The 25,465-nt window shown below is 56.9% G+C and overlaps 1 protein-coding gene across 1 annotated transcript in view; it reads left to right on the top strand.

Moving 5' to 3' along the window:
- LOC143696392 (serine/threonine-protein kinase pim-1-like) overlaps positions 1–25,465 on the top strand; it is a 38,680-nt gene extending 13,215 nt beyond the window's left edge. The window contains exons 2-6 of the mRNA XM_077192526.1: positions 23,451–23,557; positions 23,668–23,718; positions 23,922–24,288; positions 24,934–25,110; positions 25,359–25,465. Coding sequence (XP_077048641.1) covers positions 23,451–23,557; positions 23,668–23,718; positions 23,922–24,288; positions 24,934–25,110; positions 25,359–25,465 — 809 coding nt within the window. The remainder of the gene's footprint in view (positions 1–23,450; positions 23,558–23,667; positions 23,719–23,921; positions 24,289–24,933; positions 25,111–25,358) is intronic.

Genomic DNA, 25,465 nt, shown 5'->3' on the forward strand with positions numbered 1-25,465 from the left:
GAGGCCCCACAGTGTCACAATGGACCCATGGTTTGATGAGGCCTCTGTGTGTCACAAAGGTCCCTACATACCATGGAGCCACACAGCGTCAGTACAGTCCCCTTGGTTCCATGAGGCCCAGCAATGTCACAGTGGTCCCTTGGTGTCACAGGGACCCACAGTGTCACAATGGTGCCTTGGTCTCACAGGGCCCCACATTGTCACAATGGTGCCTTGGTTCCATGGCCCTGTGCTGGTGCATTCCCCCCTGCCCTTCTCAGGCCGCCCTGCCAGCTGAGAAATGCTCCTTGGGCCTCGGCCTTGGCCAACAGCCCCTGGGCTCAGCTCCTCTGCAGCTCATCACAAACACTGTCTGCTCCAGGCACTGCTGCTGCCCAACCAGCTCCTGGTTCCTTTAGCAGCAGCCCTGGGAACTGGTTTTGTTCCCTCAGTGGCACAAGATCCCTGTTCTCACCCTGCCAAAGAAAGCTGTTGGTGCCCAGTGCGGCCAGGATGAGCCATTGCTGGGACTGAAGCCCCTCTCTTGGGGCCCTGCAAACAGCGCTCCAAAAGGAGCCCTTGGAGCTCTCCTGGGCCAGCGACTCCCTCTGAGCGGGGCCTCTGCCAGCCGGGAACTCTCCCGTTTGCTGCACTCGGGGATCCTGAACAAGCACAGAGCCTGGGCCAATCCCCCCACTCCTCCAGGCTCCCACCGGAGCAGGCTGTGGTGCCTTCCCCTCCACGTGAACAAGCGGCGGCGACTCCGCTCCCATGTGAGCAACCGCTGCTGCCGACCCTTTCCAAAACTGAAGAAAAACAGGTCACCATCCCCAAAGTCAGATCTCCCATGGCCTATTGAACGAGGCAGTGAATGAGGAGGGCAACCACAGGAGACAGTGACAATGAGGAAGAGAAGCCCTGTTTCTTCCCTTTACAGGAGGTGCCGACAGCTCTTGGAGTTATTGGCTTTGTACACGCCCCAACAGACACCAGTGATGTGCGAGCGTTCAAGAAAGAGATGGGAAAATTAATGGATGATCCTTTGGGGGTGGGAGAAAGGCTAGATGAATTTCTAGGGACCAGCACCTACACCTAGGAGGATCTCCAAGCGATCATGAGATCGCTGTTCAACAATGAGGAGAGGGACATGATCAGACTAGCTGTGATCAAAGACTGCACATTGAGGTCCCGATGAGAGGCGGAAACGAGAGCTCTGCAGATGAGTGCGGAAGTTGCACTCAGGTGGTCCCAGTTGTGCAAGGGGATGGGAAACCCTCAGCATACCAAGCCCCGGAAGAATGCATCAAGGAGCCTGGCAGGAACTGTTGGGTGAATGGCACAAGGGTCAAATTATGTAAATTGGACAAGGAGATTTGGTGTATCAATTCTGAGGCAGGGTCAAGGAATGGGCAGTCAGATGAGCACACGCATCAGATATGGAAACAGAGTGCAGAAATAATGTCAATCCCCGTTTGTAACCAATGCAATCAAACCATGTGGGTTGGGGGAAAAACTGAATCGATCTTTGTCGCGTATCACCATGTGAACCCATTGTGTTATGACAATGCGAGGCTGGGGATATGCACGATGAACGGGAAAATGTATTGGATGGGAAGAATTGTTAAATTTGATAGCAAGTTTACCTTAAGCAGAGAACCAATCATATTGGATTTGGCACAGGTGAATGATGATAGGGTGTGCCTGCAATATGACCGGGTTGTCTGTTTCATGAAAAATAAAGATGGTGAGGATCCTGAGGGAAGAATGAGAGAGATCACTCAGGAATTGAAGAGAAGGGAGTCAGAACTGAGGAAGAAACGAATTGAACGAGAGAGATTAAAAACTCTGGAAGAACAGAATGAATTACTTGAGAAAAAATATGCTGATGGGGAATTGCCTTCCCCGGACAGAAATCGATTGATTTGATGCAAGAAATTGCAACTGAACTGGGATTGTCAAATTGCTGGATTTGACAGACAATCCCTGAGTGCGCTGTGCGGGGGCTCGTCGCACAGCGCACAGGGACTGAAGTCAGCAGAGAAATGGCCATGAAAAGGGGAAGGTTTGGCTCTGGAACAGCTTCTGAAATTGGACAATCCAAAAGTCTCAAAGTTGGCACAGAGGCCTGAGGGGTAGATTTTGGACCAGAGGGTAATTGGAACTATTTGCATCAGTCGGGAAGGAAAGGAATATACTGAGATGGTGGGATACACTCCGTGTGTAACTACCCTGACGGTAAATTCAAACAACAAGGGCAAGGTCTGGCAACCAGAACCCCTACGGGGTACTGGAGCCGGAAGAATGAGACCAATTGCGAATGGAACAAAAGGATAGGACTGTGCTGAGTCAAAAATCCTGGAGCCAACCCTTTCCAATCCTTGGAGGGCCTGAGAGAATACTGGGGAGACCCAGGGAGGACGAATATCAGATGGAAAGCCCCAGATGGAATTGATTGAATTTGCGGGAAAAAGGCATACAGTGAGTTACCCCCGAGGTGGAAGGGATCATGCACTCTGGGCATGATCCAGCCAGTCTTCCTTACTCTCCCTTGAATGAAAAGTAACCTACTAGGGGCTCCTCTGTATGAGACCCTGAGGAGGGACAGGAGAAGCTTGAAAAAGATGATACCTGTAATAAGTGGTAAACAAACCTGGGGGGAGGAAGAGTGGTTGGCTGCAAGAATAATTGATTATTATGGACCGAGCACGTGGGCTCAAGATGGAAGCTACGGGTATAGGACTCCGATTTACCTACTGAGCCGGCTGATTCGGCTGCAGGCAGTGGTGGAAATTGTATCAAATCACACCTCTGAGGCCCTGGATTTACTTAGTCAGCAGCACACCCAGGTATGGGCATTTGTGTACCAAAATCGAATAGCTTTAGACTATTTGCTGGCCGAAGAAGGGGGAGTGTGTGGAAAGTTCAATGAATCAGAATGCTGGATTGACATTGACAGTTATGGGGAGACCATAAGAGGATTGGCAGACAAAATCAAGAAAGTGGCCCATGTCCCTGTTCAAATATGGAATTCAATTTTGCAATCTTCATGGTGGGACAAATTGTTTGATGGGGCCTGGTGGAATACAATTATGTTCTTCATGCTGTGTTCAGTAGCTGGAATCCTATTCCTGCCATGTGTAATTCCTTGTTTTATTAGACTGATCCACTGTGTCGTACAGGGGATGCAGATAGCAATAGTGCCCGTGGACCCGGAGTTGGCTTCCGGAAGCAACACACCTAAGATCATGAGCCTGGGAGAAAAGAAGTATGCCAGCAATGCTGCCCAAGTATTGGCAAAATTTAAGAAACGAGCAAAAACGAGTGTAAACAATACTGAGTATCAGGGTATTCCCCAAGGGGAGTACCGAATAGTTTAATAGAGGTTACTCTCTTTGTGAAAGACCCTTAATGGTGGCAAATAGAAGTAGATATAAAAAGAATTTAGCAATTTGGGCTATAAAAGAAGCATGAATTAAATTAGTGATATAAAAGGGGAGGGATTGTAATATATGGTAGGGATAATTCATGCTATTAATGTATGGTAAAAAATATTATGAAATCCAAAAGCATGTCTTTGACCATCCCAGCCGGGAGCAGCTGTCTATTTAGATTCAACTAGTTCCCGGACACACGTTAAGATAACAATCGATGCCTTAACGTAAGGATAGAAGCGTCCAGGGCGGTGATCACCGGTTTCTTGAGTCCTCAGGAGCCACCCAAGAGCGATTATCGCCTTGCCAATTGCATCTATCAAGACAGTCAGCGGCACCAAACTGATACGGCTTCCCCGGAGCCGATTGACACCAATGGCACACCTGGACCCGGCTTTTGTCCAGCTCTGCACATGGAAAGAAACAGCGATGCGTGTGAAGAGTTACAAAGGAAATTTGGTCATCTTTGCCTCGGGCACAATGAACTGTATAAAACCTCACTGCAAGAAGCAGCGTGCGTGAATGGGGGAGACTCTGACACTCGAGGGGTCAGGTCCAGGTTCACCCAGCGCCAAACTCGGGCTCGACGCTGTCTCTTTGGCTGTGGTGGTTTCGAACATCGGAATTCGGTCTCGCAGACAAATTAATAAATCTTTGCTAAATTTTTGATAATTTTGGCTCACGATTTGATCATTTATAACACTGGGAAGCAAAATTCCAACTCTCCACCTTCTCAGGCCATCCCAATGAATTTGGGAAGTTTGCAACATTTTGGAACTACTTGAGTTGAGCAATGGAAAGTAAAGCTTTTCTGAATTGAGGAATCTTAAACCCCCAATTCTTCTCTGCCTTCAGTAAGATGTTTTTCTGCTGAAGGAAATGACTTCAATGAGAAAATAATTTCAGCAGGGAGTGAGACCTTCTGGCAGAGACCAAGTGTTGCCAGCAGTTGCTCCAGGTGCTGCTGCCAACAGCCCCTGCAGGAAGGAGCACAGCCCCCAATGCACGTGGGCTTTGGCTCCCTGTGGCACAGAAGCCCCCCGGGGGCACAGGTCTCTGGGGCAGGAGATGGGCACCAGGGCTCAGGGGTGTGGCAGCTCTGCTTGGGCAGGGACTCTGCCACACCTGTTGATGTCAGCACTCCCTGGGCCCCAGGGGTCAGAGCAGGATTCATGCCCTGGCCCACACGTTCCCTGTCCGTGCCACACCTGCGGGTTTAGGATGGCCACCAGCTGGGACGTGTCCCAAGGAGGCCGTGCCAGCTTCTCTGGAAGGTCCTGTGCCCTTCCCAGCATGGCTGCGTCGGCAGCCCTGGGGCTCCTTCTGCTGCCCTGAGGCCGCACAGTAGGGCAGGTTTCCTGATGGTTTCAGCCAGTCCTAAAGACCCTGTAGGGCTGTCTTAGACACCTGGGGCCAGGGATTCCTTCCAAGCTGGGCCACTTGGGCTGGGCTGGAGGCGGCCCCAGGGCAGAAGGCAGTGTGTGCAAGGGCCCTGGCTGGCACGCTGCAGCACGCTCACCGTGCCATGGAACAGAACCCGGTGACCAAGGCCTCTTTGTGACACGTGGGAAATAGAAGCTTGCCCGGCTGCTGGGAGCATGCAACGGGGCAGAACAGGACAGAGCGGTGCCGTGAGGAGCCCCCGCACAGCGCACTCGTTCCTGTCTGACCCGCAGCCTTTGCGAGGCCTTATTCCTGCAGCTGAGCTCCAGGCCAGGCCACAGGACTTGGTGACGCGTGGCCTTGCCGAGACTTCTGTTCTGCAGGTGCTCTCGAGGGCAGGGTGTGGGACTTGGTGCCCCAGAGGCATCTCCCATCCCTGCCACCAGTGCCCTCGAGGCCCCACCACAATCGTTGACAGGAGTCTCCTGTCCTTGTGGCAGGAGCCCTCGAGACCAGAGTGCAGGACTTGCTGTCCTGTAGCCTTGCCGAGGCTTCTGTCTTGAAGGTGCCTTCCAGGCACAACTGCAGGACTTGCTGACTCGGAGCTTTTCCGAGGCATCTCTCCTGCAAGTAGCCACAAATCCAGGCACTAACATGGAGCAGAGACCCCTGAGAGAGGCACCCAAGGTGCCCTGGGGGGAAGAGGAGGAAGAAGGCCCTGCAGCTGCCCCAGCACAGGAGACCAAAGAGGTGCTGCCAATTGAGCAGCTGCAGGAGGGTGAGTGGTAGAGCTGGGCCACAGGCTTGGTGCCTGCAGGCAGCTTGGCGCCTTTGCATCCCATGCCATGCCATGCCATGCCATGCCATGCCATGCCATGCCATGCCATCCCATCCCATCCCATCCCATCCCATCCCATCCCCTGGGCCATGCCCATGGACAGGACAAAAAAGGGGCCGGGCAGACCCCCCTCAGAGGCTGTGCTCCATCCCCTGGGGCATCCCGGGGCTCTCCCTGCCTGGGCAGCGCAGGGCTGGGCCGTGTTCTCCGGCCTCTCCCGCAGCCCCTCAGCTCTGGCTGCGCTCGCTCTTTGCCAGGTGCAGCCCTGGAGCGCACACAAGAGCAGGAGCCCGCCCGTGGCCTCTTCCGCAGAACAGCGCAGGTAGCTGCAGCCATCCCCACCTGGGCTGGGCCTGCTGGCACCGCGCTTGCAGCATTGCCTGCAACATGCCTGGCTTCTTGCCCTTCTCCTACAGCTGGTTTGCAAATTCATCAAGAAAATTCGGGCGGAAGAGACCAGCACCATGGGCACTGGGCTCAGAGCCTATTCGCACATCTTCAAAACCAAGACCAGTGCTGCTCTGCTGGATATGCTCGTCGAGGAGGGCTTTTCCAAGCCAAAGCAAGTAAGCAGCCTGTGGCCAGGCTTTGATCCTGCCAGGAATTGCTTGCTCTCCCAAGCCATGCCTGCTGCTCACTGGAACTCTTGGAGGCCATGGCAGCGTGGTGGCAAGGGGAGCACTTGTCTGGAGAAGCTGGGGACATTCCTCCCTCTGGCAGCTTTCCAAGTCTCCCCGTGCCTTCTCCAGGTGCCTGCCATGGTCAGGTACATCCACCAGTGGCTCCTGGCCAATCAGTTTGCTGAGCACAGGCTGAACAGGAGCCTGCTAGATCTGACGGAAGCACAGCCCGCTGACGTAGTCGTGACGCTCCTGCGTGTGGCCCCGTCCTGTGACAGGTATGGGGCCCACGTGCCCAGAGGGGCTCAGGGCTCCCCAGCCCATCAGCCTGTACAGCCTGGCCCAGGTTGTACAGCTTGTAGCCTGGCCTGAGCAACAGAGAGTTCCAGGGCCCTCTGGCTGCTCCCTTTGCCAGCCCTGGCACGTCAGCCCCCGAGCCTGCTGCCATGCTCCCTCACTGCCCCTCAGGGGCCTGTCCCCACAGGGCCGGACTGCCTGGCTGCTGCTGGCCAGTGGCATTGGGCAGAGGCAGAGCTGGCAGCCAGCTCGGGTCCCCACTGCTGCCCAGGCCCTGCTGCTGTGTCTGAGACCCCCCTGAGACAGAGCTCTAACCCCACAGAGCTGCTTTCACCATGTGGAAGAGCATCATGTGCTCGCCCAGGACTGCAGAGCCGGCGCTGCTGATACTGCTGCACGTGCTGGGGAGCTGGCCCAAGCACAGCACGTGCACCGCTGATGGGGACAAAACGGGTGTCTTTGGCCTGGCTGTGAGTTTCTCTAACTGGCCTTTGCTGGCCCCAAGGCCGCCTCTCCAGCAGCTCTCCATCCCCCTTCCCCCACTGCATCTCCCTGCCGCAGGCGTTGGCCTGAAACCTGGCCCAGGGGCAGCTCCAGGCCCAGCAGGCCCCGTGCTCCCGCTGCCTCTCTCCGGGCCTCTCCCTGCCAAGCTCGGGCCCTGCCACACCGACACCTGGGCACTGAGCGCTCTCTCGGGGGGCTTTGTCCTTTGCAGGCAACCGTGGTGATGTGGAAGATCCTCCAGGTGCCCTGTGTGCCACATATGGTGACGGTGTATTTCCCCCGCCTCTTTGTGCATCTGCTCTCCCAACTGTTCTTCAGCACTCTGGATATGCAAGAGGAGGTCGATGCCTTCTGGAAGGGGATATGCCAGGAGGAATACGGCCTTGCCACCAGCCCCAACAGGTGCTCCATCCCACTCCTCCTGTCCCTGCCATGTCCCTGGCCAGGAGCCAGTGCTCCCAGCATGACCTGGCCTTTGCTGTGCACGCAGGTTTGCAGTGCAGACCCTGAAATCCCTGCTCTGCCGAATGCAGCACGAGGATGTGGTGGTGGCAATGGAAAGCCATTGTGGCTGGGACACGCTGCTATGTGCTGACAGCCACCACTATGCCGTGGCTCTGCTGGCCAGGTGAGAGCCCCTTCTCCCCACAGCCTCTGACATGTGTGCCCAGGGAGCTCCACAGAGTCCCCGAGTCGTGGGCCAGAGGGCCTTGTCACCGAGGGATGGCCAAGCAGACTGGAAAAGGCTGGCACAGGAGGGTGCCCAGAAGAGCTGCCTCCCAAATAGCCCAGGGCCTCTTGCAGGATGCTGGGCAAAGAGCAGAGCTCTGTGAGTCACTCCTGGCAGAGGTTTGTCCCCCTGGCCCACAGCCTTGGCTCCTTTTCCTCCTGCCAGGGAGATGTGCTGTGTCTCCATCCCCTTGTGCTCCCGCATCGCTCGCTACCTGCTGCGGCTGCTCAGCACACAGGAGCCACGCTGGCAGCTGCCCGCCCTGGCCTTCCTTGTGGAGGTGAGCCTGATGGCCAGCGCCGCCTGCCTGAGCTGCCTGCCAGCTCTCTGCCCTCTCGCAGCCGCAGCTGCCTGGGACGGTGCCCGCGCCCTGTGCTGCTGCCTGGGCCCAGCCCTGTGCGGCTCCGGGCTGCTGCCGGCCGGCTCCCCTGTCACTGGCCTGTGCCTTTCAGGTCCTCCAGTTCCTGGACTTGAGTGAACGTGGTGCTAAAAGAGTCCTGCAAATCTTGTCAAGGCAGCTGCAGAGCGAGTGCAGAGAGAGGCGTCGCCTGGCGCTCAGGGCCCTTCTTGAGCTCATTGAGGAGCCCTTCATGGTGAGAAGGAGGCAGGGGCTGAGGCTGAGCTGGGCAATGCAGTCGCTTGGGCTTGGCAGGGCTTTGGGCGCTGGGGCAGCTGCTCCCAGCTCTCCTGCCTCCCACTTCAGCTGCCCCAGTGCTTGGCGACAGGCCTTTGGCCTCTGGGCCCTGCGGCAGCAGGATGGCATTTCACCAACTTGTCTTCCGCACAGACCAAAAAAATGTGGAGCCTGACTGAAAGTCTTGTGCGCTTCCTGTGGGATGCAGATGGAGAGATAGTTTTCATGACAGTCATGCTACTCAGCTTCATCATCTTGGACAATGCCATGCTGATGCCCGGCCCCATCACACTGCAGCTGCTTGAGGCGCTCCTGCCACTCTTTGACCACGTAAGGCTCGCTGCCCCCAGCCACGGCCACTGGCTGCTGCCCGGACACTTGGTGCCCTGTGCATTTGCAGGCCTGCGCCAAGCTGAGCCCCGTGCAGCCACAATGCTGAGCTCTTGTCTTCTTGCTTCCATCCAGAACAATTGGCAGGTTCAGCTGATCTCCATCCTGCTCTTCCGAACATTGGTGACTCTTCCGCAGCAAAGGGAAAAAAAGGCCCTGAAGACACCCCTGCGCCAGAGCCTGCTGCCCCTCTTCTTCCACTGCCATGATGACAATCGGCTTGTGGCACAGGTGAGGACTTGTGGGCTGCTGCTGTCCCCCTGGCAGGGGGCTCGGCTGCCTCCTGCCCTGGCGCCTGCCGGGCTGCAGCCTCCTGCAGGCCTTGGCACAGGGACGCGGGTCCTGCGCCCTGGGCTGCGGGGCCATCTGCGCGGCTCTGCTGCTCTCCAGGCTTCTCAGGAAACGCTGCTTTGTGTGGCCAAGTTCCTGAAGAGGAGGGATCTTGAAAGACTGCTGAAGAGCCAGAATCTGTGGAAGTTCAGCAAGTGCCTGGTAAGGACGGCCTGCAAGCCCCAGCCTCAGTCCGGAGAAGCCCCCTGAGGGTGGTGCTCAGAGTGTGGGGCTGGCAGCTGTGCCCCTGCCCGCTGCTGCAGCCAGAGGCCGCGCGGGCTCTTCTCCAGGCTCCCGTGGGCCCGGTGTTGCTGCGGGGCGGGCCGGCCCCGTGGCTCCCCGGGCAGCAGCCGGCGCTCTGCCCTCTCCCCTCAGGAGCCCGGCGCCGGCGGCTGCTGGCCGCGCCTCAGGGCTGTGGGGCCAGGGGAGGCCGGGGCTGGGCGCAGGCAGCGCCCGGCCCAGGGGCTGAGCCAGCACCAAGCCTTCCCTCCTGCCGCTCTCTCCAGCTGGCAGAGAACAGCAGCAGAGCGGCCGAGCACCTGCGCCGGGCCCTGCCCTACCTGCAGAGCCCACAGGAGTCCCTGCGAGAGGCGGCCATCAGCTTCATGGGTGAGCCACGAGCCCGGGCTCCCTCCCCGGCCCGGCCCGGCCCGCCGCAGCTCGGCCCCAGCCCCGCCTGCTGCCCTGGTAGCGCCAGCCAGGCCCGGCGCCGTGGAGCCCCGCCTGGCCTGGGCATTGCTGCTGCCGCCCTCTGGCAGCCGTGCCCTGGGGCGGCAGCGTGCGCCAAGGGCCAGGCTGAGCCCTGCCGGGCCAGCAGCCCGTGTGGCCGCAGCGCCGGCAGCGCCGCTGGCAGGGAGCTCTGCCGCTGGCGCCGTGACAGGCTCTGTGTTCACAGGCATGGCTGCGCGGCACCTGAGGGGGAAGAAGGAAGAGCTCCGGCTCATCTGCAGCGGTGAGTGAGGCCAGCGGGGGCTGCCGGGGGAGCTGCAAGCCCTGCCCCGGCTGCCGAGGGCTCTGCTCCCTGTGCGCACCAGGGGCGGCGTGGCCAGAGCACACCGAGATTTCAGGGCCACCCGGGGCATTCGTGGCCAGCAGCGTCGGGCTGGTCCCCTTGCTCCCTGCTCCCTCCTGCCCATGGCTAGAGCCAGCTGCCATGGCCCTGCCAGGGGGCTCTCCTCGACTCCCTGCAGATCCGGGATCTGACCATGGCTCTGTCCCTCTCCCTTTCAGCCCTTCAACACCTGACAGAGGACACCAGCAGTGCCGTGTCAGACGTGGCACTTCCAACATTGGATGTCCTCCAGGCACTGCAGAGTGAGCCATATTCCATCTTCCAGAGGCTGCAAGATCAGCTCTGCAGGGCATGGAGGACTCGGCCTCATCTGTCCAGGCTCGGCTGGCTGCGCTGCTGCAGCTCTGCAGAGAGCTGATCGCAGAGGCTCTGTCTGCTGGGGCCACCTGAGCCAGCAGGAACTTTCCATTTCCCTAAGATTATTCTCTTCTTCTTTTGTTTTTTTCTTTCCTATATGAATATATAGTGTGTTTTAATACCCAGACTCCCAGGAGCTTTCTTTTGCTACCCAGGCTCTGCAGGGCATAGGGGAAGAGGGGGAGAAGGGTGCCTGGGCTCAGCCAGCTGTCCAGGCGTGCAGCGTTGCAGGGAAAATGGCCAGAAGCCCCTTGGCCTTTGGTGGTTCTGCTGAAGCCTTTGTGCTGGTGACAGAGTGGCTGGGCAGGGCCCGGAGCTGCGGGGATCCCTGTGAGAGCGGTGCCTGGAGATGGCCACAAGCCCTGGGCCAGGCAGGAAGCGCCCTCTGTGTCCTCCTGCCCGTCTGCTGCTGGCTGCCTTGCTGAGGGCTCCCGGGTGCCTCTGGATGGGGCTCCTCTGGAGCTGCTGTGGGGCTGCGGCGCTGCTGCCGGGCAGCTTGGCCGGGCTGGGGCAGCCCCTGAGGGGCTGGGGCCATGAAGGGATGAGGGGCTGGGAAGCCCTGACAGGACACGGCAGTGGGAAGGCACGAGGGGGATGTGTGAGGGAGTGGGTGGCTGTAACGTTGGCTGGAGGGGGAGTGGGTTGGCAATGGAGAGAGCACTCACCCCGATGTTCATTTGGCAAACTGAAAACGTTTATTCTCGAGCCCTTCCTTCTAAAGGGCCTTTGACAAACCCTGTCTGGATAATTTCATTGCTCTGATCTCTATGCCCTGTCAGAATCTGGCCAGTGAAATGCTCCAGCCCTGGGAGAGATGTGACTGGGCGAGGCCCCTGGCAGTCCAACCAGGGCTGGTCCATTCACACAGCACGAGCCAGCCTGCACTGTGACACACGGCAACAGAGTGCAAGGCACAGCTCCGGGTGCTCCCCAGGAACCTCAGCTCTGGGAGCCCTGTCTGCCCCAAGCTCCAGGGGCTGCAGTGCGAGCCTGGCTGCACTCTGCCCTGGGGCCATCCTGCAGGGACAGCTGGACACAGGGAGCATTCCCTTGCCACAAACAGCCAAGCCAGGGCTGCAGAGCAGCTGCTGCAGCCCGGACTGCACTGTTGTGTGCTGTGCTCTGGGGCTGGGGCTCCCCACACAGGGCACTGGGCTGGTGTGCCACAGGAGACAGAGAAGCTTCAGCTTCAGCCTAACTGAGGTGGGTGTGTGGGCTGGGAAGAGTGGGGAGGCCCAAGGGGATTCACAGAGCTCATCCTGCTGCAAGGACGAGGAAAAGGGAGAGGGAGCTCAGCAGTGAGGAGAGCTGAGGGCAGGAGAGTGGCTCTGAATGACACTAAAATCCCACTGGACCTCTGAGACATTGCTGCTCCTCAGCCAGTCACAAGATGAGTCCCTAAGCCTGGGGCTCTGCCTTCCTCATGGAGAGGGGCACCAAGGAAGGCAACAGTGTGATGGAGACTGCAATGGGCTGGGAAATCACTGGGGGAAAAGAGGGAGCAGTTGGGAAGTAAAAGGCAGGTGGGGGAGAGAACAGTTCAGAGAAGAGCTGAGCTACAGCTTGAGCAAGCTGAAAAATGTCATTTGGGGTCATCCCAGATTGATTTCATTTCAGAAGTTACTGAACAAGTTTATTTTTTGGGGGGAGTCATGTTTTCCCTTGGAAGTGTACACTCTGCAAACTTGGGCTGTGCTGCCAAAATGCTCAAGCAAGTCTGTGCTGCAGGTCACACCATTTCTTCTTTGGCTGATTCCAGCCCAGGGCTGAGCTCCAGCAGAGCCCTGGCAGAGCCCAGAGCAGCCTCAGCAGCCGCAGAGCCCGGCTGCAAGGAGAGAAAGCAGAAAGTGCCCCTCAGCTGAGGGCTCCTGTGCCCTTGTGCCAAGGCCTGCGGTGCCCAGGCCATGCTGGCTGTGCCCAGAGCTGTGCCCAGAGCTGCCCATCCCTGCTGCCTTTGGCAGCAGAGCAGGAGGGCAGGACATGTGCCCAGCCTGCAGCCAGCCACGGCACATCCAGCCCTCAGCAGCTGCCCAGAGCAGGATGCTCCTGTGCTCGCTGCCATCTCCCAAAAGCTCTGATCCCACCCTGCCAAGCACACAGGGACCCACCTCACGCCAGCCACGGCTGCAAGAAAAGCTGCTCCCAAACCACGGCCTCAGCCTTCTCCAAGACCACCGCCCATCCATGCCACAGCTGCTCCCAAGCACTTCCCCATCCAGACTGGAGCCCACCTAGAATGCTTCCTCTAGAAAAACAAACAAAAAATAATTGAAAATAGATTACAGACAAAAGGGGGAAACAAGGTCAAAACTCTTATCTCTGTCAGGGCCTTGAGGAAGGCCCAACTGCTACATGGTAGGGAAAAACCCAGCCATGGCTGAGGGAAGCCCACACTTTCTCCCTTCCCCCCTGCACTGCCCCCCAAAATCACGGTGATCCCAAAGCAAACAAGGGCAGTGCAGCAGCCCAGCCCTTCCTTGCCTGCAGAGCAAAGCAGCCCCTGCACAGCTTCTGGAGTCCCACCTCTGCTCCCACCATGGGGCTTTGCTTGTGTCGGGCTGGCTGCCCCAGCCCCAGTCCCAGCCCAGGCCACGGTGGCTGCTGGGGGCTGTTGGCAGGGCCAGGAGCCCACTCCCATTTGTACCCAGCCCAGCCCATGCCCCAGCCCTGCCAAAAGCAGCTGGGCAGTGACTGAAGGATCAGCTGCACCCGCCCCAGCAAAGGGGGAACCTTTGCTTCCCAGCCAGGCTGTGCAATGCCCAAATCTGGCAGCATCCCCCTGTGTGTGGACTCATCTGCAAATTCCCTTTGGAGCCTGGCTTTGAAGAAGGTGCCCCAATCAAAGTCCAGCATCTTCAGCCGGCCAGTAGCCAGGCTGAGGAAGAGCTTCTCATCCTTGATGTCATCCTGGCTGTCTCCCGCAGCAGCAGCAGCAGCAGCAGCATCCCCACCCGGTACAGCTTCTCCAGGGGCTTATTTCTCCTTCCCTGGGGTGAGCCCAGGCTGTCACGGGCTGCCCAGGGCCCCAGCTGTCAGGGAACCAGGACAAGCAAAACCAGCTCAGAGGGCAGCCACCAGTGCTGGGCAGAGCAGCTCAGCTGCAGCACAAGGGCTGCGTGTTCCCATCTGATGAGCCCTGGGCAGTGACATAGGCAGGAAAAAAAGTCTGGGTTCCTTTGCTAATCATTGCCAAGGCATGTGTGGAGCTGCAACTTACCAGGGCCCTGCATCAAAGTGTGCCTGTGGCTCTCTCCCTTCTTCTATGGCCGAGGAATATCCTGCATCCAAGGATGACAGAGCAGCTCTTCTAATGAGGGCCTTTCCAAGTCCAGCATGGATAAACACTGCCTGATCAGATCTTGGCACTCTGTGCACAGAAACCAGAGACCACCGGGCAGCTGGAGAAGGATCCTGTTGGATTTGCCCCACTATTGCCATGCCCAGGCCTTGCTGGATGCGCTCAGGGCTGGGCCTAAACTTTCCCATCCATTCCCTGTTTTGGAGGAGAGCAGGACATGTGCCACCTCCTCAGCAGCTGCCAGAGCGGGATGCTCACGAGCCCGCTGCTGGCTCCCAGCACTGGGATTCCCCCCGTGCCCAGAGAAGAGGATCCACCTTGAGAGAGCCCTTGTGGCAGCGGGAGCTGGCCCCAGCTGAGGTTCCGGCCCCTCCTGAAAGGGTGCTCCCCGCAGACCATCTGGTGCAGCAGGATGCCCAGGGACCAGATCGTTGCTGCCTCGCCATGGTACCAGCCAAAGTGGGTCCATTCCGGGGGGCTGTAGGACAGTGTTCCTATGGAATACAGATGGAGTTCAGCAGGGGGATGCTGCTGCTCCCACAGCCTGGCCCCAGCATCCCTGGGCCTGCGGGGGCTGCATCAGTGGCACACAGGGTGACCACTGCCCTCTCGCCAGCACCTGGGACTTGTGCACAAACTAAGGCTTGGAAAAGAAGCCACTGGTGTCAGAAGAGGGCTGTGGAAACCCTGTCAAGGCCCAACCATGACAAGGAAGAACCCACTCAGTGCTGGTGAAAAACCATGCTGTTATGAATTCGAACGAGGCCAGATTTTGAGAACGATCAGGCTCTCGTTTATCAAAACAAACTACAGAGGACAGGGAGTTTGAGATAAACCCAAACTCCCACGCAACAACCCAAAGATAATGATGTGTCCCAAACGCGCTGGGTTCTCCCCCATACAGTACATTCCCCAGAAGGAGAAGTACCCCAACCCAATTGAAACCCTCATTTTATAACCCCTCTCAGGTCCAGGATTGGTGGGGTTTGGATCCGCACGTTGATTGGTCGTTTTCCAGTGTTCTCATTGGTTCTTATCGATATTCATTCTGGACCAATCATTTTCTCAGGGCATCGAATGATTGGTCAAGTCCCCTGTCCAATCACCTCCCGCCCCCCTTTGACTATCACCCCCACCAAACCCTGGACCTCCCCTCCCCAGGACCCACAACAAACACCCATGAACTCACCCCAAAACAACAATTCCCAACCCAGCCCCAATTCAACACAAATTGAATGTAATAAGTAGCAATACGTTTGTTCATTAATTAAATCAATAGCTAAATAATTATACAATATAAAAGCAATAACTAAATAGCTAATACCGCTTGATTCTTACATGTGCAGCCACACATGGTTGCTTGGCTTGCAGGAATCGTATAGTGCTTTGGGAATTCCATGGTAAAGATATACCTTATAAGGGAAAGTTCACCCAGCGGTCACAGAGGAAGGCTGTAGCAACAATCCTTAAACTTGCAAGAATTGCTTAGGCTTGCAGGAATAGTATAGTGTTCTGAAAATTCCACTGTATAGATATGCCTTATAAGGGAAAGTTCACTCAGCGGTTAAAGAGGAAGACTTGGAGCCTTCATCCCACGACCACCAGGAGGCAGAAAAAGACCCCCTAGCAACTGAACGAGCAAGCGCAAAAGACAGACCACGTCATCCCTGAACCCAGGAGAAGAAGGCAATAAAAGGCGAACCTTGGGGATAGGAACGGCGCGAGCCTAGAGGAGCGGAGACTCCCGGCCGCCCAGCGCTGAACTTTGCTTATTCTCGCTTGCATAATAATAAAAATAATTATATGATCCTTAAATCCAGTGGACTCGTTTATCACAATTTGGTGCCATGACTCGGATCCAGAAAACAGGGTTGGTTCGAGAATCCTGGGGGTGTGCCCCACCACCTGGTGGCCCTGGCCTTCTCACCCGACCCCTCATCTGGACTGACGAACCTAAATTCGGGAATAAGCGAGGAAAACACCGGTAACCCTGTAAACTTTGTGCATGAAGATCCGAGCGACGACGCAGGACGCGTGAGTATACGAGGTGAACCGCTCGGTTGGGGTTGGGATCCCAGGGCACGGTCAATGAGACGTCCACCTGCGGACGACATGAGAGGGACCCTCTAGTAGTGTGGTTCTCGTAGCCCGCGAGGGAGCGAGCCATGACCGAGGGGTTTTGTGTGTGTGTGTGTGTGGAGGTGCCTTGGAAGATGGGGCAGAAGAAGAGCAAGCCTTCTGATCCCATGGGGGAGGGTCCCCAGTTACCCCCAATACCTAAGGACAGTCCGTTAGGATTAATGATCAAGTCTTGGGATGACTTGCCTTCCAGAAAGGGGAAGGATAAGGCAAAAATGATAAATTAGTGCATGGTAGTGTGGGGAGGTAAGAATCTGGATTCAGGAAGTATATACTGGCCCATTTTCGGATCCTTTGAGGATTGCGTCTGTCAAGCCCTGGACATTTATGTGAATTCTAAAGAGCCAGTGAACCCGGAGGAGAGTGCATATGCTAAATAATGGTTGGTAGGAAGTAATGAGCAAACGGCTAGGTTGTTCCCCCTTAAGGGAAGTCAAGGGGAGGAAGACAAAAAGAAAAAGTCTCGACCGGAGGAATATGTTCCTATTTATCCTCCCCCGTATATACCACCAGCTCCCCCTGAACCCCTCCCAAACGCACCCCCGGTATCGGCCCCTAATAGACAGCAGGTCACGGACTCCCCGGATTGCAGAAGGCGTACTCGGAGTCAGATGAGGACAGTAATTGAGGAAGGAGAGAGCAGTGGGTTGTTCCCTCTCAGGGAAATAGCATTAGGAGGACCTCAAGCTGGGATGGGGTTTGTCACTGTTCCCTTGAACTCGGGAGATGTCCGCGAGTTTAAGAAAGAGATGGGAAAATTATTAGAAGACCCCATAGGAGTAGCAGAAAGAGTGGATCAGTTCCTAGGGCCAAACAGATATACTTGGGTAGAGATGCAATCCATTCTAGGCATCCTATTTACAACAGAGGAGAGAGGGATGATTAGAAGGGCAGGAATGAGGATTTGGGACACCCAACATGTTCAAGGTCCTGCGGCTGATGTGAAATGGCCCTTGCAAAATCCCAACTGGAACAAGCAGGACCCCAACCATCGTGGTCATATGCAGGACTTAAGAACCATCATAACCCAGGGCATACCAGAGGCTGTGCCCCGGGGACAAAGTATAAGCAAGGCATTCAAAGAGTGCCAAGGAAAAGATGAGACCCCCACTGAATGGTTGGAAGGATTAAGGAAGAGTTTTCAGTTATACTCAAGGGTGGACCCAGAGACGCCAATGGCGGCCTTTAATAATATGTTTGGCTACAAGTTCTGGTGGGGTGGTAACTGTTTGATGTGGTTGGTGTGGCAGGAAAAGCCACTCGATGATGATGAGTGGGGTTTTTGAAGTGTCATCCCACTGAAAGGGCAGCACATGGAAGTTTGGGCACTTACCAGAAATACCGAGGCTGAGGGGAAGGGACCGGTCTGTCCGATGTGCCTGGCGGTGTTTGATGGCGCTGGCGACTCTCTCCAAAGCCTCCCAGGCTTCTGGCGTTAGCGAGCGTGGGGAAGCCAGGTCGCCGTCTCCTCGTAGAAGGTCGAAGAGCGGTGCCAGTTCTTCTGTGGTGAGGCCCAGGAGAGGTCGGATCCACGTGATGACGCCGCACAGCTGTTGCGTGTCTCTTAATGTCTGGGGGTGCTCGATGATGTACAGAGTTTGAGGCACGACGGTCCTTCCTGTGATTAAAAACCCGAGGTACTTCCATGGGCTCCATAGCTGGATTTTTTCCTGAGCTATCTGAAACCCTGCACTTTCGACAGCTGCGACAGTCTTGGAAAGTGCTGCGTCTGAGTAAGAGTTGGTGGAAGCACAGATTAGTACGTCGTCCATGTAATGTAGGTGTGAGACTCTGTCCGAAGTTTCTCTCATCTGCCTCACAATCGTCATTGGGGACCACTGAAGAAAAGCCCCTTGCCTGAAGTTTCTGGCCCTGGTGGAGAAAGTTACATGCCAAGGGCCCCGAGACCTGAGCACAGCTGCTGGCATTGCTAAGCTATTGTTCACACGTGTGTTTGCTGTATGCTACACTGAACCCAGTGAAAGGAAGAAGGGGGCCCCTTGCCTTTTTGCAACAATAGCCTTGGAAGTTGTCCCACCTCTCGGCCTGGCTGGACTTCTCCTGAGTTTTGGGTGGTCCCCCACAGGAGACCCCTCACTTGTCTTACAACGGCCGTGACAGACAGACTGAGATGTACAAGGCCCCTCCATCAAAGACCGAGACATGAAATCCCTATGTGAAAAGGCCCCCCCACACTCTTTCCAAGGACTGGGACTGAGACCCCTAACCTGGGGGAGGTGTGTGGGGGAGGCAAGCTAACCAAAGCAAGATGGATGTTGCAGGTGCAAGCAGTGGACCAAGAAGACAATGGCTCTCACCCACTGCAGAGAACATGGACTGTGTGTACCCTTCTCTAAATACCATTTTTTACCCCAAAAATACAATAGACTACCTTTGATTCAGTTTCATGTTTTACCCCTTCCCCCATCAACAAAAGGAGTATAATAAGAGTTCGGATGAACTGCAACCCTGAGATCTCCCCAGATGTGACCTGGTGAACTCCATTGGCTGGACATCAAAGGACTTCGCCGTTCCATGTTTGGTAGCTCTATACCTTCCTTTCTCTTCCTCCCTCTTTTTCCCTTTTCCCCAATTCCTCCCCAATGCATTTTCTTGTCGTTATTCAATAAAGGTACGTTTGTTTTGATTATCACTGCAACCCCCTGTACCGTGTCGGTGTTTTGTGCAGTCTGAGATCAACCCACGAACCATCACAAAACCCGTTTGTAAGGATGGATCGTGACACTTGCATACATACTATAGAAACCTTCTATCAAACCTTAAAAATTCTCTACAAATTCATTTCCAACATTACTGGGTCTGGCACTGCCCAGATCTGGTGTTTGCTGCCACCACCCGTGCCCCAGTCTGGACATTTATCGGTTCCAACACAGCCCAAGTGCAGCAGTTTTTTGGAAAAAGAAGACAAAACGCAGCAATTTCCTGGTGCCAAGACTGTCACCACCCAGACCTGGTGTTTGATGGCACCGCCCATGCCCAGATCTGAACATTTCCCTGTGCCACCACAGCCCAAGTCCAGCAATTGGCTGGCAAAGAAAGCCAAAACCAGGCAAATACCTGGTGCCTACACTACTCCGATCTCGTGTGTGCTGACACCGCCAGTTCCCAGATCCGGAATTTTTCAGATGCCTGCACAGCACAATTCCAGCAGTTTGCTGGCACAGAAAGGTCACATTTGGCAATTTTCCAGTGCCAGCACATTCCCCGCCAAGATCTGGTGTGCGCTGGCACTGCCAGTGCTCTCATCTGGCAATTTCCCAGTGCTGGCACAACCCAAATGCAGCCATTTTCTGGCAAAGAAAGCCAAAACCCGGCAGCTTCCCGGTGCTGCCACCAGCACCACTGTCTTTGTCTCTCTGGGAGCCTCTCAGGAACCCTGGGCCAGTCCCGAGTCGGCAGACACCGGGGGCAGCCCCGACACGGCCGACAGCGGGGAGACACTCTCTGTGCCCCGAGGGTACTGAGGGCACCTGGGCTGGCCGCCTTTGCAGCACAAGAGACACCAGAGACAGCGGTAGAAGATAAAGGGCCGACTCTTAGCAGGGGTTAATCCAAGGTTTTATTCCAGGTGTCCCAAAGGAGCCCCTACACCTCAGGGGCCTCCTGCCGAGAGCCCGGGAGATGTGCCAAGGTTACATTTAAAGGGAGGTGGAAACCCAAAGTAGAGAACATTTGACTAACCAAGAAGTGCCCCTAAGGGATGGGTACTGGGGGATGGACATTTAGGACAGCGTATGGGGCAAGGCTTGGGGGGCTGACCCCTGGCCTCTGGCTGATCACTCGACATCCTGGACCGAAGCTTCTAGAGGGAGGGGATGGGATGCTGAGTGATTGACAGAGAGCCAGGGTGGGGATTTGGGGATGATCTCAGCAAGGGCAAAGGATTACACAGGGAAAGGGAGGGGGGTACCATCTGGGATGAACCATTTAGGAAAAATTCGGGGATTCAAAACCTAAACTATCACAAAGTATTACAATGTATGAAAACACACTACAACACACCACCCAGATCTGGTGCTTGCTGCACAAGTGCCCAGATCCGGAAATTTCCCAGTGCTGGCACAGCCCAAGTCCAGCAATTTGCTGGCACAGAAAACCAAAATCCGGCAATTTCCTGATGCCAATACAGGCGCCCAGACCTGGTGTTTGCTGCCACTGCCAGTGCTCACATCTGGATATTTCCCCGTTCTGGCAGAGCCAAGTCCAGCAGTTTTCTGGCAAAGAAAGCCAAAATCTGGCAATTCCCTGCTACCGTCATTGGCAATGCCAAGATCCGGTGTTGGCTGGCACCACCAGTGCCCAGATGCGGGAATTTCCCGGTGCCGGCACAGCCCGAGTCGAGGAATTTTCTGGTAAAGAAAGCCAAAACCTTGCAAACACCTGGTGCTGGCCCCACCCAGATCTGGTGTTTGCTGGCACTGCCAGTGCTCAGATCCAGCAGTTTCCCAGTGGCAGCACAGCCCAAGTCCAGCAGTTTGCTGGCACAGAAAGACAAAACCCGGCAATTTTCTGGTGATAGCACCGGCACCACCCAGATCTGCGGTGAGCTGGCACTGCCAGTGCCTACATCTGGCAATTTCCCTGTGCCAGCACAGCCCAAATGCAGCAATTGTCTGGCAAAGAAAGCCAAAACCCAGCACCACCCAGATCTGGTGTATTGGGGTTGGTTTAAAAGAAGAGGGAGACCTCAGCTTAAGGCCGTGGGAAAACCCTCTTTAGTTGGAGTCAGCAGGAGCTCCCGCCCATAATCCTCATGTTCAGTTATGCAGATTGTTACTAGAAAGTTCTGAGTTCTCTTTGCTACCATTGGTTACATTTTACTGCAAAAATTGTAATATTCATAATCCTTCCTTCCTCTTGGATCCTTCCCTCAGATCCCACCTTAACCCCTCCCCATATATAAATGTATAAATATCCCTGCTGGACCCTGGACCCAGGCTTTTTTCTGCATTGCTCTGTGTACTGTGCACGCCGTCCTGTTTGTTGTGTTTGCCTGCATTAAAGTTCTGTTTCCAGACAAGCAGATGAAAGCAGTCTCTGTCTGTAAAGTGGCCAGAGCTGGTTCTCAGGGAAACCACTGGCCAATGGTCCGGAGGAGGACCAGAAGGTTTCACTGGTGTTTGCTGGCACCGCCAGTGCCCAGAGCTGGAAATTTCCCTATTCTGACACAGCCCAAGGGCAGCAATTTGCTGGCACAGAAATCCAAAACCCAGCCACTTTCTGCTACTGGCTCTGGCACCGCCCACATCTTGTGTTTGCTGCGCCAGTACCCAGATTTGGAAATTTCCCGGTGCCAGCAGAGCCCAAATCCAGCAGATTTCTGTCGCTGCCAACGACACCACCCAGATCTGGTGTTTGCTGGCAGCGCCAGCGCCCAGATCTGAAAACTTCCTGGTGCCAGCACAGCCCAAGTGCAGTGATTTGCTGGCACAGAAAGCCAAAAGTTGGAAATTTCCAGGTTCTGGCTCCAGCACCATCCAGATCTGGTGTTTGCTGGGACTGACAGTGCCCACATTTGGAAATTTCCCGGTGCCTTCACAGCCCAGGTCCAGCAATTTGGTTTTAGCTAGCTTAGGCAGAGAAGTTCCTGGGACTGGGACTTTCCTTTTTCTTGGAACTGTTTAAACCTGCTCGGGACTGAAAACCCAGAAAAACACCAGCAGCTCACACCTGTGGCCCACCGAGGTCTGGGACGCTGCATTCCAGCACCAGAGGGACTTAGAAGAGACCGAGTGAGCCAACTACAGCCCACAAAAAGGATTTTCTGAATTTGCCATCCCTTCAGCACTGTCAGAGGTTTTATTTAATATTATTCATTTTTCATGCTTGTGAATACTTTACTTGATAAATAAACTGGGGTTTTATTAACTTTTCCCCAGGGAAGACTTTTTCTGAACTAGTAGGGGGAGAGGCCACTGGAACTTGATTTCTAGACGGACCCCTTTTGGAGGCTTCCTCCCAAAATTTGCCCTAAACCAGCACAAACAGTCACAATGGAAACTTCACCAGTGGCACAACACCCCAGCCCACCAGGAAAAGAAAGGACACGTAAAGTTCTCCAAACATTTGTCCTGCTTTGCTGCAAAAGTCCTGCTGCAGACACTGTGCAGTGTGGAAAGCCAAGAGAAGCTGCAGCTGGTGGCAAATCTTGGGACAGAAGCTTGACCTTGTTCTCCAGGAGAGATTCTTGGCAAGAGCAGACAGGAGAAGATTCCTGGAAAACTGAAACAGCTTTCCAGAAGAGAAAGGTAAATGAAAGAAACAATCCAAGATGTTTTCCTCTATTTATTTCTATGCTCCCCTTTTCCATGGGGCACTACTTCTCCATCCCAGTAATTCCAGATGCACTGCACCTCTAAGATCAGTGGCTTAGTGATTTTTAGACACTCTAAAATACCATGAGGCACACAGAGTTTTGCTTCCCCTGTTTTTACTGGAAGGCAACACTGGAGATGTAAGTGCAGTGCTGGGCTCAGGTAGGAATCCTAGCCCAAGGGAAGGTGTCCCGCCAGTGTTTGCCCCTCAGCCAGGCCAATGCAGAGCAGCAAGCGAGGGGATTGCTGTGCCAGTGTGCAGGAGTCAGGGCTCTGCACCTGGGCTCAAGGCTGCAAAGTTCCCGTGTTTGGACAGACTCAGGGGCTGTGCCCGGGGCGCGCGGGGCTCGAACGTGGGGCTCGTGGGGCGAGCGGGGAACGGACACGGGGACGAACGGCCCCGGTGCTTCAGTTGCAGCGGCGGCAGCGGCGGCAGCAGCAGCGGCGGCAGCAGCAGCAGCAGAAGCAGCAAAGAAAATAACCGATAAGGATCTTGCTCTTTCTCTCTTTCTTTCTCTGTCTCTCTTTCTTGGTCTTTCTCTCTTTCTGTCTCTGTGTCTCCCTTTCCCGTTGTCGGGCACCCTTCTCCCGGGGTTCCTTGCCCGGCGTCCCTCTCGTGTCCCCGCCTCCCTCTCCCCCTGCCGGGCCGGGCCATGCCCCCGGCCCGCCCCCGGCCCCGGGCGGGGCTGCCCCGTGCCCGGCCCCGCCCGTCCCGCCGCGGTCTCGCCTCCGCCCGGCTCTGGCCCTACTGGCGGTGGCGCTGCTGGGCGGGCATCAGTGCCGTGTGCGGGGGCGGCATCGCCGCCCTTCGCCACCGCCTGGCCCGAGCCCGGCCCCGGCCCCGAGGCAGGCTCCAGCCCCGAGCCCGGCCCCGGCCCCAGCTCCTCCCGGGGCCCGCGGAGGACACAGGCGGCGCGGCCGCTGCCGTCGCCTCCGCTGCGGCTTCCCCGGCCCGAGCTCCGCCGCTCGGCAGCGCGGCCGCCGGCCCCGAGCCTCCCGTGCCGCGTTGCGAGGAGCGAAGGCCTGGGCATGGCCGGCCCGGGGCGGCTGAGGGGCGCTCGGGGGCCGTTGCTGGCCCCGGGCCGAGCGCTGACAGCCGCGTCCCGCCCGCAGGGACGGCGCCCGAGGCCCTGCAGGAGCGCTACCGCCTGGGTTCGCTGCTGGGGCGCGGAGGATTCGGCAGCGTCTTCGCGGCCACGCGGCTCTCGGACGGCGCCCCGGTGAGCGGCGGGGCCGGCGGCGGGCGCAGGAGGACGGGGCGGAGGAGGAGGAGGATGGGGCTGGGCAGGGCGGGCGGCGAGCTGAGCCCGCTGCTGTCCTTGGCTTGCAGGTGGCCATCAAGAGGGTGCCACGGAACCGCGTCCGGCACTGGGGCGAGCTGGTGAGTGAGCGGCGCCAGCGGCAGCAGCCGGGGCTGCCGGGCGGGGATGAGCCGAGGCCCGGCACGGTGCAAGCCGCCAGGACGCCTCGAGGGGGAGCGGGCGTGGGGCCAGCGCAGGGCGCAGAGCATCCCGGGCTGGCTCAAGGCTTCCCCAGGCCTGGCACGGCATCGGCCCCACTGAGGGCATCGTGCTCCTCCCGCAGCCCGACGGCAGCAGGGCCCCGCTGGAGATCGTGCTGCAGGCCAAGGTGTCCACTGGCTTCCCTGGTGTGGTGCAGCTCCTGGAGTGGTTCGAGCTGCCCAACCACATCGTGATGGTGATGGAGCGGCCAGAGCGGTGTCAGGACCTGCAGCGTTTCATTGAGGCACGGCAGTTCCTGCCCGAGGAGGTGGCGCGGGAGCTGTTCCGCCAGGTGCTGGAGGCCGTGCGGCACTGCACCAGCTGCGGGGTCCTGCACCGCGACATCAAACCTCAGAACATCGTGCTTGACCTGGCCACCGGGCAGGCCAAGTTGATCGACTTTGGCTGTGGCACCTACCTGCAAGAGACAGCCTACACCCACTTTGCAGGTGAGCCCATGTAAGGGTGTACTCCTGGTCCCGGGATCTCATGGCCCAACATCTCCCAGCCCAAGCTGGCTGTGGCAGCGGGGATTCTCCCTTTTGCTGCCAGTCAGGGGACTGAGTCTTCAGCTGAGTTGCTTTAGAGCGGGGCTGGGTGGGGAGCCATCTTCCAGCCCTGCTGGCAGCCTTTGCCAGCCACTCTGCCCAGGACTGGGGCTGGGCTGGGGCAGCCAGCCCGAGCAAAACCCCCGTGGGTGGGGGTAGCAGAGAGCGGGGAGGAACCTGTGCCCCAGCCAGTTTGGTGTGCAGGGGAGAGGAAGGGCTTGCACTGCTCAACTTGCCCTGTTTGCCTTTGCTTCCTAATATTTTTGGGGCAATGCAGACAGGGACGATAAGGGCATGTTTTCCCCAGCACAGAGAGGGTTTTTCCTTTGCTTGTCATGGTCAGGCTTAGCTGGGGCTTCCTCTGCCCTCTTCTGACACCAGTGGCTTCTTTTCCAAGCCTAAGTTTGTGCACAAGTCCCAGGTGCTGGCGAGAGGGCAGTGGTCACCCTGTGTGCCACTAATGCAGCCCCCGCAGGCCCAGGGATGCTGGGGCCAGGCTCTGGGAGCAGCAGCATCCCCCTGCTGAACTCCATCTGTATTCCATAGGAACACCATCCTACAGCCCCCCGGAATGGAACGACTTTGGCTGGTACCATGGCGAGGCAGCAACGATCTGGTCCCTGGGCATCCTGCTGCACCAGATGGTCTGCGGGGAGCACCCTTTCAGGAGGGGCCGGAACCTCAGCTGGGGCCAGCTCCCGCTGCCACAAGGGCTCTCTCAAGGTGGATCCTCTTCTCTGGGCACGGGGGGAATCCCAGTGCTGGGAGCCAGCAGCGGGCTCGTGAGCATCCCGCTCTGGCAGCTGCTGAGGAGGTGGCACATGTCCTGCTCTCCTCCAAAACAGGGAATGGATGGGAAAGTTTAGGCCCAACCCTGAGCGCATCCAGAATGGCCTGGGCATGGCAATAGTGGGGCAAAGCAGACAGGAGCCTTCTCTGGCTGACCGTCAGGTTCTGCTTTCTCTGCCCAGAGTGCAAAGATCTGATCAGGTGGTGTTTATCCGTGAACTCCTTGGAAAGACCCACATTAGAAGACCTGTTCTGTGATCCTTGGGTGCAGGATATTCCTCGGCCGTAG

The sequence above is a fragment of the Agelaius phoeniceus genome, chromosome 34 (assembly GCF_051311805.1).
Source record: "Agelaius phoeniceus isolate bAgePho1 chromosome 34, bAgePho1.hap1, whole genome shotgun sequence".
NCBI classification, from domain to species: Eukaryota; Metazoa; Chordata; class Aves; order Passeriformes; family Icteridae; genus Agelaius; species Agelaius phoeniceus.